General features: G+C 36.6%; 2 protein-coding genes across 10 annotated transcripts in view; both read left to right on the top strand.

The window, feature by feature from the left end:
* Positions 1-445: 445 nt before the first annotated feature.
* On the top strand, positions 446-7,748 carry usp21 (ubiquitin specific peptidase 21). Of its 3 annotated transcripts, none has more exons than XR_010892882.1 (14): positions 446-572; positions 1,023-1,215; positions 1,469-1,507; positions 1,592-1,645; positions 1,738-1,855; positions 3,150-3,264; positions 3,397-3,519; positions 3,605-3,669; positions 4,145-4,248; positions 4,330-4,416; positions 4,498-4,576; positions 6,704-6,834; positions 6,915-7,029; positions 7,267-7,748. XR_010892882.1 is itself a non-coding variant. In XM_067371530.1 (14 exons), the coding sequence occupies exons 2-14, from the start codon at positions 1,060-1,062 to the stop codon at positions 7,355-7,357; spliced, it is 1,254 nt and encodes a 417-aa protein (XP_067227631.1). In that variant the 5' UTR covers positions 446-572; positions 1,023-1,059; the 3' UTR covers positions 7,358-7,748. The 3 variants fall into 3 exon arrangements, 2 of the variants coding, with proteins under 2 accessions (XP_067227631.1, XP_067227632.1); XM_067371530.1 differs by having other exon boundaries at positions 6,704-6,811; XM_067371531.1 differs by lacking the exon at positions 1,469-1,507 and having other exon boundaries at positions 6,704-6,811.
* Positions 7,749-10,787: 3,039 nt separating this feature from the next.
* The window catches only part of ccdc30 (coiled-coil domain containing 30), a 28,039-nt gene continuing 25,581 nt past the window's right edge, over positions 10,788-13,245 (top strand). For 5 of the 7 annotated variants that reach the window (XM_067371023.1, XM_067371020.1, XM_067371022.1 and 2 more), the window contains exons 1-3: positions 10,788-10,838; positions 10,962-11,048; positions 11,355-11,498. In XM_067371023.1, coding sequence (XP_067227124.1) covers positions 11,484-11,498 — 15 coding nt within the window. In that variant the 5' untranslated portion in view covers positions 10,788-10,838; positions 10,962-11,048; positions 11,355-11,483. Of the gene's footprint in view, positions 10,839-10,866; positions 11,049-11,354; positions 11,499-13,245 lie in introns of those variants that run through there. The other 2 variants (XM_067371019.1, XM_067371018.1) reach the window with 2 other exon arrangements.

Raw genomic sequence — 13,245 nt, 5'->3', positions numbered from 1 at the left:
TGTTACATCCTACCCCAGTTGTGGGATAGGTTGTAACACAGGCACACCATGTACAGTATATGACATTAACTCATTAGGGCTGTGATATTTTTTTTTTTACAGAGGATTGAATTGGCGCCTTTTATAGTAAACAAATGTAGGTACCTTGTATTAAAAAAGTTTGAGCACTCTACCTCAATACTGAAACAAAAAGTGTTACAACCATACCCTACTCTTTATAAACATCGAAACTTGCATGCTTTGCATATTTTTTTCATAACATGTGCTGTAGTTTAATATAGTGACTGTAGGTTGCGTGTAGACATGCTATGTCAGTGTCAAAGCTGTTCTTAAGCAAAGGAGAAGACATGGCTAATTATAGAAGGTCCTACAGAGAGAGAGAGAGGAAAGATTAGCCATGATTAAAGCTTGTTCACAAATACAGCGACAGGACAGACAGGTGAACAACGGGTGTAATGAGAGGACAGTAACGCTTAAATGTTTAAAAATTGGGCTTGATGTTTAGACAGAAACACTGGCGCTCACTGACCATCAATCGAAAAATTAGCGGAGACGATACTGGGTTTCTAAGGGTGAGTACACAAAATGTTTGTGTAATCGTTTTATGTAATTAATGCATAATTATTATTTTGTAAACGGTTATGCTATTTTAATGTTTCTAAGTATTATAGCCAAGCACTGAATCAATGCTGCATTCTCTATAGCAGTATTATAGACAGTAGTTTTGTCAATAATTTATTAATCAGTCAAAAATTTAGATAAATTTTTTTTTGAGTTGTAAACTTCGTAAAATTGTCAAACAATGTGACCATATTAAATATTCATGTTCCAGTGCATGCTGGGAAGAGGACTGAATCAAAAATGAATGTTTTCAGCAATATTTACTATCTAAAAATATTGTTTTATGGTGTAGACTCTTTCCACTTCGATTTACACACGGCACACCGAGACAATCATAGCCGCTAAAAATACTTAGTAAATAATGTAATGTTTTCATTATTCATTCGTCATTTCATTCATAGGTTCAGTGGTGAGGTTGCGTATTATGAATACGTGGTAATGCCAAGATCTGAATCCACTGCAATGGACAGCTCTTGTCAGGCCTTGTGCCGCACCTTAGTCTCTCAAAACGGCCTTCAGCCAGAGAACGTGGACATTTCACAGTCTGTACTATATACGTCCATCATGGGACTCCTACTGGTGACGGACAAAGAGGTGAGACAGTGCCTTATTAGTGTGTTTGACACATGGAATATATTATATATAGGCCTATCCTGTCAACACTTGTATGTTGGAAACCAAAGGCTTAGCTTGTCTGCAAACCAAATTAATAATTAATATAAAAATAGATGTGTTTTGACACCTGTATAGATTCTCACTGACGTTTCTCCAGTGAGTTAAGTATATCTGGTCTTAACCTCAGTGTTATATGTGATAGTGTTCTCTCTCCCTCTTATAATTGGATCAGAGATCTATAAATGGACACTCAATCACTGCAGGAGGAATGGTAAATGGCAAACCTGTCACCGCTTGTGATGTAATTTGAGGAAGTCACGCTGACAGTCATTTGCTGTCACTTTTTTTCCCACAGAGAGAGCTGCAATTGGGAAATGGACAAGTTGGACTGCGTAACGTTGGAAATACTGTATGTTCTAATGAACAAATATGATGTAATGCCTATGTTTTAAAAATGGTATTGTCTTCCATACATATTCACACAATATCTTTTGTTTTTAGTGTTTCCTCAATGCCATCGTGCAGTGTCTCTCCCACACTCGTAATCTTCGGGACTACTGTCTGATGAGAGCCTTCCTTCAGGACAAGCACTCCAACCAAGAACCTGTGCTTATGAATGGTCAGCTGTCATTTAAACATTATTTTTTGAGGTGTGGTGGTACAAAAACAAAATCTAAATTTGAGTGCCATGGGTTGGATTTGGGGCAGCATGATTATTTAAAAAGAAAAACATGAAAATGTATTATTATTTATTTATTTATTTATTTATTATTATTTTATTTAATTACATTTTGTTTTTAATACATTTTATATTATTTTATCACATTTTTGTATCAGTTTAAAGATTTTAAAGGTGCCGTAGAACGTCTTTTTAGAAGATGTAATATAAGTCTAAGGTGTCCCCTGAATGTGTCTGTGAAGTTTCAGCTCAAAATACCCCATAGATTTTTTTTTATAAATTTTTTTAACTGCCTATTTTGGGGCATCATTAAATATGAACCTATTTAGGCTGCGGCCCCTTTAAATGCTCACGCTCTCCGCCCACGGAGCTCGCACTTGCCTTAAACAGCATAAACAAAGTTCACACAGCTAATATAACCCTCAAAATGGATCTTTACACAGTGTTTGTCAAGCAACATGTCTAGTCGCGTAAGTATGGTATTTATTTGGATGTTTACATTTGATTCTGAATGAGTTTGAGGCTATGCTCCGTGGCTAAAGCTAACATTACACACTGTTGGAGAGATTTATAAAGAATGAAGTTGTGTTTATGCATTATACAGACTGCAAGTGTTTAAAAAATGAAAATAACGACAGTCTTGTCTCCGTGAATACAGTAAGAAACGAGGTTAAATTTAACCACATTTAACAGTACATTAGCAACATGCTAACAAAACATTTAGAAAGACAATTTACAAATATCACTAAAAATATCATGATATCATGAATCATGTCAGTTATTATCGCTCCATCTGCCATTTTTCGCTATTGTTCTTGCTTGCTTACCTAGTCTGATGATTCAGCTGTGCACAGATCCAGACTTTAATACTGGCTGGCCTTGTGTAATGCCTTGAACATGAGCTGGCATATGCAAATATTGGGGGCGTACATATTAATGATCCCGACTGTTACGTAACAGTCGGTGTTATGTTGAGATTCGCCTGTTCGTCTGAGGTCTTTTAAACAAATGAGATTTATATAAGAAGGAGGATACAATGGAGTCTGAGATTCACTGTATGTCATTTCCACATACTGAACTCTTGTTATTTAACTATGCCAAGATAAATTCAATTTTTAATTCTAGGGCACCTTTAAAATACAGCATTATGTGCAGAATTCAAATGGGTTTTGTGGTCTGTGCTTATTTCTCAGGTACTCTCTTTGTAATATTTTTGTTTATGACTTTCTCATAGAATTCTCCAAAGTTTTGTCTGGCCTGTGGGAATGTGATGGTGGGGAAACCACAGTGAATCCTGGGAAGTTTTATCGCGTCTTTAAAGAGTCTGTGCCTTACTTCAGTGGCTATAGGTATGTTCAATACAAATTATAACTGAATAACACAATATTAAAATTTGTCAGTATTATGCAAAATTGGTTTGTACCGTATATAATATGTTGCAATCAAATAATCTACTCATCTCATTTCTTTCTCTCACACAGTCAGCAGGATGCTCAGGAGTTCTTGCGGTTCCTCCTGGACAGGCTACATACAGAAATTAACCGTCGTCCATCCAAACGTCCTGCAGTTATTGAAATTAAGGAACCAACATACACCCGATTCAGGTACTCCATGAAGAGACAGATCCTGCAAAGAACAAACTGAGTTGGAGGTATTCAGATCCTCTAAATCACTCATTCTCTCCTGCAGGATTTCAGAGGAAGCCTTTGCAATGTGGCAGAGGCATCTTGACAGGGATGACAGTAAAATTGTTGGTAAGTATGATGCAACAGCTTTTCCAATAAAATGATTGGTTCTTTAACTTTAAAGGGTTAGTTCACCCAAAAATGAAAATTCTGTCATTAATTACTCACCCTCATTAGACAGCTATGTGGACAGAAAGCTCTCAGATTTCATCAAAAAATATCTTAATTTGTGTTATGAAGATGAACGAAAGTCTTACAGGTGTGGAACGACATGAGGGTGAGTAATTGTAATGGGTGAACTAACCGTTTAATTTTAAGTACCATCTGGAGGGCATTACAGCATTACATTACATGTGCAACAGTAAAATTTACATAATATTTAAATGTTTTGATTGCATAAATTATTCACTTTTTACTTCACTGCTGTAAAAAAAAATAAATAAATAAAAATATTGATATGTTGTGCTATGTTTGTATATTTTTTATTTTCTGTCCATCTTAAATCCTGATCACCTGGTGCCCAAACATTTTTCCCTTGTCACAGATTTGTTCTCTGGTCAGCTGCGCAGTTCCTTGCACTGTTCAGTCTGCTCCCATTACTCCAACACCTTTGATGTGTTTTGTGACCTGTCACTCCCCATCCCAAAGGTAATACTCTCAGGTCCTGTCCTCACCTTCTAGTGTTGTGCGGATGATGTGTCATTTTTTTTATGTGTTTGTGTGTTGCAGAAGAATGATTATGGCCGAACTGTCACTCTAAGAGAGTGTCTAGACCTCTTTTCCCAAGAGGAAAAACTTGATAAAGAAAACTCGCCGGTAAGTGAAAAGAATGTCCAGTTTGCTTGCATTTAAAATGGGCTTTTTACACTGATACCTGTGGATTTGTGTATGTCTTAGATGTGTGAGCGGTGTAACCGTCGCACTGAGAGCACAAAAAGACTGACCATCCAGAGGTTTCCTAGAATCCTGGTAATACGTATCCTTTTCAGTTTGTCAGTGCTGAGTTAAAGGTGCAATGTGTAACATTTGTGAGGATCTATTGACAGAAATGCAATATAATATACATAACTATGTTTTCAGTGGTGCATAAGACCATACACAATGAACCGTTATGTTTTTATTACCTTAGAATGAGCCATTTCTATCTCATACATGCAGGTTCCCCCTTTATGTCAAGTCGTCATTATACGTTCGTGTTTTTAGAGGCAGCTTGCATCGTCACTATGTTGAATAAGCACAAAGTAGTGGTAGTAGTAGTAGTAGTCTTCATCTGGTTTATTAAAAGCAGAGATTGTTCTTTGTTAGAAGTAAGAACAAACCTCATTGCAACAACACAGGCTCTCTGCTGTCTCAGATGACGACATCTTTGTCTTGTGTCGCCCAGACGGCCACCGTAGGTCCTCCGAAAGGGAGGGGAGTGAGGGGTGTGCGCTGTTAGTTGCAGTTCACAGCCTCACCGCTAGATGCCGCTAAAATTTACACATTGTACCTTTAAAGGGATAGTTCACCCAAAAATGAAAATTTTAATAACAGAAGACATTGATTCATTCCACTAGGATCATATGGATTACCGCCATGATTGCTGTGTGTGGTTTTTCAAGCATCAAAAAAGCGCCACTCATTCTTGCATTATATCAAAGACTATAGAATAACACAAGACGTGTCACTTGTATTGTTTTGAATGGGAGAAAGTGTAACGCGCAATATGGCGGAATAAGTCCCGCTTTCTAAATAAAAGCCAATCGCCGACTGGTAAAGTCATCGCGTCACTGCAGCAGCCGTTAGAAGCACCGGTTTCTATAGAAACAGTCAGACGCGCACCTCTGGAACATGGCAGAAGAGACGCGCATTTATGTCTGCGCATGCGCATTAGCTTGATCCAGCATAAAAAATACAGTTTTTTGTCATGATTCGAGCGTTTAGATAAAACATTTAATAGACAGCTGTTGTCAGATTTCATTGGTGATTTCAAATATGAAATTTAATCGTAAGGTTGGCGAACAGTTTTGGAGAATTTGATGTTTCCCCATTCAAAGAGATTGCATGATGCCCAGGATGCCCGAGAGGCATTTAAAAGATGGCCACCGAGTGAAATGACTTTGACTTTGATTATATGCAGTGTTGGAGAAAGTTACTTTAAAAGTAATGCATTACAATATTTTGTTACTCCCTAAAAAGTAACTAATTGCATTACTTAGTTACTTTTTGTGAAAAGTAATGCGTTACATTACTTTTGCGTTACTTTTTCTTACCTGGGCTAGGCTTGCTTGTTTGTTTTTTAATAACAACAAAAAAGTTCTATTTTTGGCAAATGTAAAGGCCCTTTCGCATCAAAGTGAAATGAGTAAGCCTCAGGCTGAAGGAAATCCATATTTACACCTGAAATAAACATTTCAGCTGTGCTGCCATTCTGGATTGAAGAATAATAGGATACAGGAGAAGGAACACTCTTATTTACTAATTTTTGATAATTAGTATGGTTGAATTTGATCATTGAAGGTCAGCAGTAAAGACATTGGTTTATAAAGTGAGATTAAATACATAAAGTATATTTGTGTAATTTAATATAGTTAATTATTACAGGTTTGCGTACAATTCTGAGATTGCATTTCACTGTTTTTATTCATTTTGTGGAATACTGAATGTTTTCGTGCAAGTGAGATGAGTAAATGCATGTTCACATTTAGTCTAGAACTACAATAACCATCATGTTCACACAGCGCACACAACGCCTCTGCACTTTATTTCTCTCAACATGGGGACAGGAGAGCTGTCAGTCAATAAGTGTGAAAAAGTAACTTAGATATTTTGTTGGAAACTGAAAAGGTAATGTGTTACTTTGCTACTTAAAAAAGTAATCTGATTACATAACTCAAGTTACTTGTAATGTGTTACCCCCAACACTGATTATATGTCCCACATAGATTGATTTCTTTTTTCTAAAAATCTTTGTGTTTATCGAAAGAAAGAAAGTCATATATTTTTGGGCGAACTATCACTTTAATCAAACAGTAATGGAGCAGTAAGTGTAAGGTCATGTGACCAAGTACATGCTTTACAAAAGGTACATGCTTATTGACACTGACTTAACTTGCCATCTCAGACTTAAATCGATTTACCATGTCAAGGTACTCAATCTCTAAAAGCACAGTGTCCGTTTCCTTCCCCCTGACCGGGCTGGATTTAGGGCCATTTGGACCGGTTGACTGTGGTGAGAACAAGAATGAGTATAATGTACTAACTTTATACATGATAAAGTTTGAATATTGTTATGTTTAGTGATGTATGCAATAAGGCTGAATGCTTGCTTTCAGGGCCAGTGCTGTATGATCTGTATGCAGTGTGCAATCATTCGGGCACAGTAAATATGGGTCACTACACAGCCGCATGTCGAGAGGAGGAGGGCTGGTGCTACTATAATGACTCATGGTGGGTGCAGTTTTTGCTCTGACCTTTTCTATACAATAAAACAATGGTATTTAAAGGGCAATTCAAAGAGAAATCCTCTTACAATACACAAGAATAGTAATTTGCTCCTATTAGAGATAATATAGAAAGATTATATTTCTTTGTTTGATGACATTAAGATTTTATTATCGTAATAAAGAATTAATAGTTATTTTGATTAATAGAGCAGAAAACATTAATGCTCTGTTCCTTTCACAGTGTTGATGCAATATCAGAGGAGAAGCTTCAGTCCAATCAGGCATATGTTCTCTTCTATGAGCTCCAAAGCTGCAATATCACCAGAAAATGAAGGCAGAGAATGTATGTTGCTATGAGAGACTTCAATGATTATTTGGCAAACTTCCACCGGAAAAAAGTTGCACTGTGATATGGGTTAAAAAGCTAATGAGCCAGTATGGTCATTTTACTTCATTGTTAAACTTCATTATTAACGCCATGTTATTGAGGTATTTTTTACTACTGTAAATAATGTTTGTATTAACTTATTAACTTAATGTTCATTCTTTTAGAGAAAAAAAAAATATGTTATAAAAAAATCTGTAGATGTGTATGGACTTTTGTTTTCATTTTCTTGCATGTTCTTATTCTGCAGTTGAAATCTGAATTTTGTTGTAATGTTGTTTAATTACAAATGTAAAAGCAGGGCTAAATTAAACAAGGGATTTGTCTGGCTTAACATATATGAGGACTTCCATCACATAAAAGCTCTTATGCTTCTTGTGATTAATGCAATGACATGTAAAATACTGTGCCATAAATGAATTCCTCCTATTTAAGTTTAGTCTAGAGGTGACCTCAGCTTGATTATAGCTATGTATTAGATATAGTTTTAAACTTATTTTGATTTAACATATATTCACTGTATATATGTGTTAAAAACCTTTAATGTTTGTTTTAGTTTAAATGTATAAGAGTTAGTATATATAGAGAGTATTTTACTGCAGGCCACCCACACATAATTTAATAAATTAATGTTTTATACATCTGACTCCAATTCACTTATTTTAAAGGCACAATATGTAAGATTTTTGGATTAAAATATAAAAAAAAAAACACTAGAACAGTGTTATATTTGTTGATATGTGTACTTACACCCAGATGTTTCCAAGAATGTTTAAATCCAAAGAAATAATGTCCGTGCGTCGCCTATCAATGACATCGTACCTGCGTTACCCTCGATTTCGGGTTTAATTTTGTAGAAATTAACCATGAAAACATCAAAGATGCTTTACTATACTATATGTTTTATTAGACAAGGGAACAACTGTTTGGATACATTTATAGACAGAAAACTAATCATTGTTATATAGCTCAACACGTTTAGTCTTATTGTTTGAATCTCGTATTCTTGTTTATATTAATATGATATTCTAATATTGATCTAGCTTACTGTAGTGTGTAACAAGTATCTCATAGCAGCCACAGAGCGAACGCACATTATAACATAATTTTCAACAAACTGAAATGTATCTAATATGATAAACAGCGCTGTGTTACCACACAAACATTTGACCGGAAGAAGCGGAAGCGTCGACTGCTCTCGAGCTGCACGTCGCGTTCGTCTCTCATTAGTAATCGCTCCAGCGGCCTTGTTCAGCTTCCACAGCACTCAGCCCTGCTCTGCTTACTACAGTAATGTTAATCTCATCCATGAACATGATTTCTGTCCGAGTCCCGTCAGATTAGGTGTGCTTTAAAGGGTTAGTTCACCCAAAAATGAAAATTCTGTCATTTATTACTCACCCTCATGCCGTTCCACACCCGTAAGACCTTCGTTCATCTACGGAACACAAATTAAAATCTGATGGCTCCGTGAGGTTTTCATAGGGAGCAATGAAATTTCCTCTCTCAAGATCCATAAAAGTACTAAAAACATATTTAAATCAGTTCATGTGAGTACAGTGGTTCAATATTAATATTATAAAGCGCCGAGAATATTTGGTGCGCCAAAAAAAAAAAATAACAACGATGGCTGATTTCAAAACACTGCCTCATGAAGATTCGGAGCACAAATGAATCAGTGTATAGAATCTGCTGTTCGGAGTGCCAAAGTCACGTGATTTCAGCCGTTGGCAGTTTGACATGCGTTCTGAATCATGATTCGATACATGAGCAATATCACACGAGCAGCCGTGCGATATGGCTGTATATCAGCACGCTGTGATTCGTCCGTAGGCACGAGGCCGAATCAATCCGCCTCACCTCTAAATGAAGTGCGCACGCAGTTTGGACATCTCCTCTGTGCAATGCAAAGGTAAATAAAGATCTGATGTTTGAAAAAAAAATGTAAAGCGTTTTCTTTACTCAAAAAAACATGTTTATAAAGTTTAATGTTTTACGTATTTGAAGCGGAGAAGAGTCTGATATGTCCCGTCTAGTTGTAGCCAATGTGATGTAACGTAACGTTATTATCAAATTTAATATAGCACAATTCGACTTGCTCTAATAGATATAAAATAATAGATTAATAAGACCAAAGATTGCCCGTTCTATGTACTCAAATTGAATTATGTCTCATGTTTAACCACTATAAGAGCCAACGGCAAATCCCTGAGGCACTGGCCGAGATGAAGCTGTTCTCGGCGGTTACAGAAGCACTGAACGGCCGCTGACGCACTCGAGCTCGCATCTCCGAAAACGTCAAAACAAATTGTAAAATGGGCTCTGTTATTAAATATGAGTCACATGTTTCAGGTCTAAACAACTACATTCTCGCCTTAAAAACTATTAAAACTACAGTTCGTGGTACAAGAAGTAGTATTTGTAAAAATTACGGTTGATTTGATCGGCCTCCATGACGGTCACTTCAAGCGGAAGCGGAGTGATGGAGTGATACAAACGGTGAAAAGGCAGTAGGAGTGCTGTTATCACTGAAATATCGCATGGCTATCAGCCAATCAGATTCGAGAACCAGACAGAACTGTTGTATAAACTGATTCATTTATGCTCCGAATCTTCCTGAAGCAGTGTTTTGAAATCGGACATCACTAAATAGGTCGTTATTTAGTTTTTTTGGCGCACCAAAAATATTCTCCTCACTTTATAACATTAATATTGAAACACTGTACTCACATTAACTGATTTAAATAGGAAATGTCATTGCTCCCTATGAAGGCCTCACGGAGCCATCAGATTTCAACTAAAATATCTTTATTTGTGTTCCGAAGATTAATGAAGGTTTTATGGGTGTGGAACGGCATGATGGTAAGTAATAAATGACAGAATTTTCATTTTTGGGTGAACTAACCCTTTAATTCACTGTTACCTTAAATAGTTTCAAATGTGATTGCTTTTACAATAATAAAATTAACACACCCACACACTTTTATTTAGCAAGGATTTATTATCTATTAAACTGATCAAAAATATCTTTTTTTTTTTTTTTTTTTGGTAGTAAATGCTGTTCTGTTGAACATCTATTCATTTAAAAAATCCTGAAGAAAAAAACTTTCACAATTTCCACAAAATCTCAAGTAGCTAAGACAACATTGATTATTAATAACTGAGTAATGAAAATAATTGAGCATCGGATTTGTTTATCAGAATGATTTCTGAAGGATCATGTGACACTGAAGACTGGAGTAACGATGTTGAAAATTCAGCTTTGCCAATAAATTGCTTTATAGAACAAACACCGCCATCTGCTGCTGGGTTAAGGTGAACTGAAACTTCTCAACGCAGTCTTCTCTCCCCTCTCTGTCAGTAATGGTTTAACCCGTTGCCTAGGCACTCGGTCCAAGCTATTGCGAGCAGCTGCAACAAAACACTTGGTAGGCCTCATGAGATACGACACTCTAGTGTTCCATCAATATTTGCAAAGAGACAGGCATAATTAACTGGCATAAATCGATGTTGAAGGACAACAACAATCTTAATTTGTTTTATTTTAACAGCCGCCTGGAGGATATGAAAATAGGCTCGTGCGTAATACCTGCGGACTAGCCCGCTAGCCAAAGTTAGCGGACTGAGACTGTGCTAGGGTTAGAAAACTTTTTATATTCTAGTAAAAACCCGAAGCAACATTATTCCTGTCAAATACACCCGTGACTGCAGATAAATTGTGAATATGAGAGAGAAAGTTTTGATGACGGATGATAATGGATTTTGGATTATGCAGAAGATCTTGTGTAGTCATTTGTTACAGTTGTATTGTTATTAGTGTAACTTACGTTATATAAAAGTCGTTGCTTAAAGCTGTATTGTGTTCATTTAAAGACATGCAAACTATAGTAACACATTGAGTTATGTTTTATGCTTCCCTTTTTTTTTTTTTTTTTTTAATGAAGTGATGATTAGGTCAGAGACTGCCATGGGCGGACGCAAATGCTGGAAACCACAATCTAAACTTTGTTCTCATAAACACTTCTGGCTAATTTGCAAGTGATGCACGGACTCCAGTTCAGCTGTACTCGGTCATGGAAAAAAGAGAGGTATGGTGTCGTCGTTTTTGTATTTATACATTTGATATAAGTAAGCAGGAAACAGTACATTGATACCATGTAATATGCTTATAATGGCAATTGACAAAGTTTCCTCATGTACGTCTGATTAAATTATTTAAAAAAGCCTCCCCCTCCCATAAACTCTATTTTTATCAGATAGTAATTTATCTCAAGATAATTTAATGCATTATCACGCTGTCCTGATGCTATGAAAGTTCAGTGGTTGTCAATTTATTTTTGACTTGATATTTCTGGTACTTCCGTTGTAATGAGAAAGCTGCTTGTTTTCAAAGATTTTTATTTACAGAAAATACACTGTATTATAAAATATAAGCATTCAAAACTTACAGTCTCTCACTTCTGCTAAAATGGATCACGGATTTTCATGACATAACATCGCACTTCAGCTTCTTCTCAAATCTTCTGTCCAATCAAATGCTCTCTAGAGTCTGAAGTCCCGCCCCCTCCTACACTGAAGCTGTGGCTGAAATCGGTCATTTGTTCACACATTTACTAATTTTACATGTTAAAGTGCACTATATAAAGAATAGGGAATGATTCAGACCGTGTAAATATGCTATTCATTGACGCAAATGAAGTTTTCACGTTAGTATAACGTGAACCACCGCAGCGTGAGCACAGTCTGCTCTGGCCCAGGGACACGAGAGCACAGAGTGGATCATATCTGCAAGTTGGCTTAGACCATATAAATTCTGCACAGAATGCTGTATTTTACAGTGATAAAGAGGAGATTGTGAGGATAAACGGTTAGATATTAAAAGGAAACAGAGGTTTTACTGAGTTTAATGGCTCTGGCCGAGCTGTGATATAAACAAAATGCTATTGGCTATTTTTAAAAAAGGGGCGGGGCTGTTCGATATATCGCCCTGTTGTCCTGTTTCAGTTGAAATTACGTCAACATATTGAATAATGCTGCGCATTCCAAGACACTTCAGCAGGCCTTTAAAGGTGCCATTGAATGTTTTTTTACAAGATGTAATATAAGTCTAAGGTGTCCCCCTGAATGTGTCTGTGAAGTTGCAGCTCAAAATACCCCATAGATTTTTTTAAATTAATTCTTTTAACTGCCTATTTTGAGGCATCATTAGAAATGCGCCGATTCATGCTGCGGCCCCTTTAAATCGCACGCTCTCCGCCCCCTCCCGAGCTCTCGACTCTATCACTTCATAAAAAAAGTTCACACAGCTAATATAACCCTCAAAATGGATCTTTACAAAGTGTTCGTCATGCAGCATGTATAATCACGTAAGCACAGTGTTTATTTGGATGTTTACATTTGATTCTGAATGAGTTTGATAGTGCTCCGTGGCTAACGGCTAATGCTACACTGTTGGAGAGATTTATAAAGAATGAAGTTGTGTTTATGAATTATACAGACTGCAAGTGTTTAATAATGAAAATAGCGACGGCTCTTGTCTCCGTGAATACAGTAAGAAACGATGGTAACTTTAACCACATTTAACAGTACATTAGCAACATGCTAACAAAACATTTAGAAAGACAATTTACAAATATCACTAAAAATATCATGTCAGTTATTATCGCTACATCTGCCATTTTTCGCTGTTGTCCTTGCTTGCTTACCTTTTCTGATGATTCAGCTGTGCACAGATCCAGACGTTACTGGCTGCCCTTGTGTAATGCCTCGATCATGGGCTGGCATATGCAAATATTGGGGGCGTACACCCCGACTGTTACGTAACAGTCGGTGTTA

This window comes from Chanodichthys erythropterus, chromosome 20 (assembly GCF_024489055.1).
Source record: "Chanodichthys erythropterus isolate Z2021 chromosome 20, ASM2448905v1, whole genome shotgun sequence".
Lineage (NCBI taxonomy): Eukaryota > Metazoa > Chordata > Actinopteri > Cypriniformes > Xenocyprididae > Chanodichthys > Chanodichthys erythropterus.
Note: the sequence above shows the minus strand (reverse complement) of the source record. Positions and strands in the feature narration are given on the sequence as shown.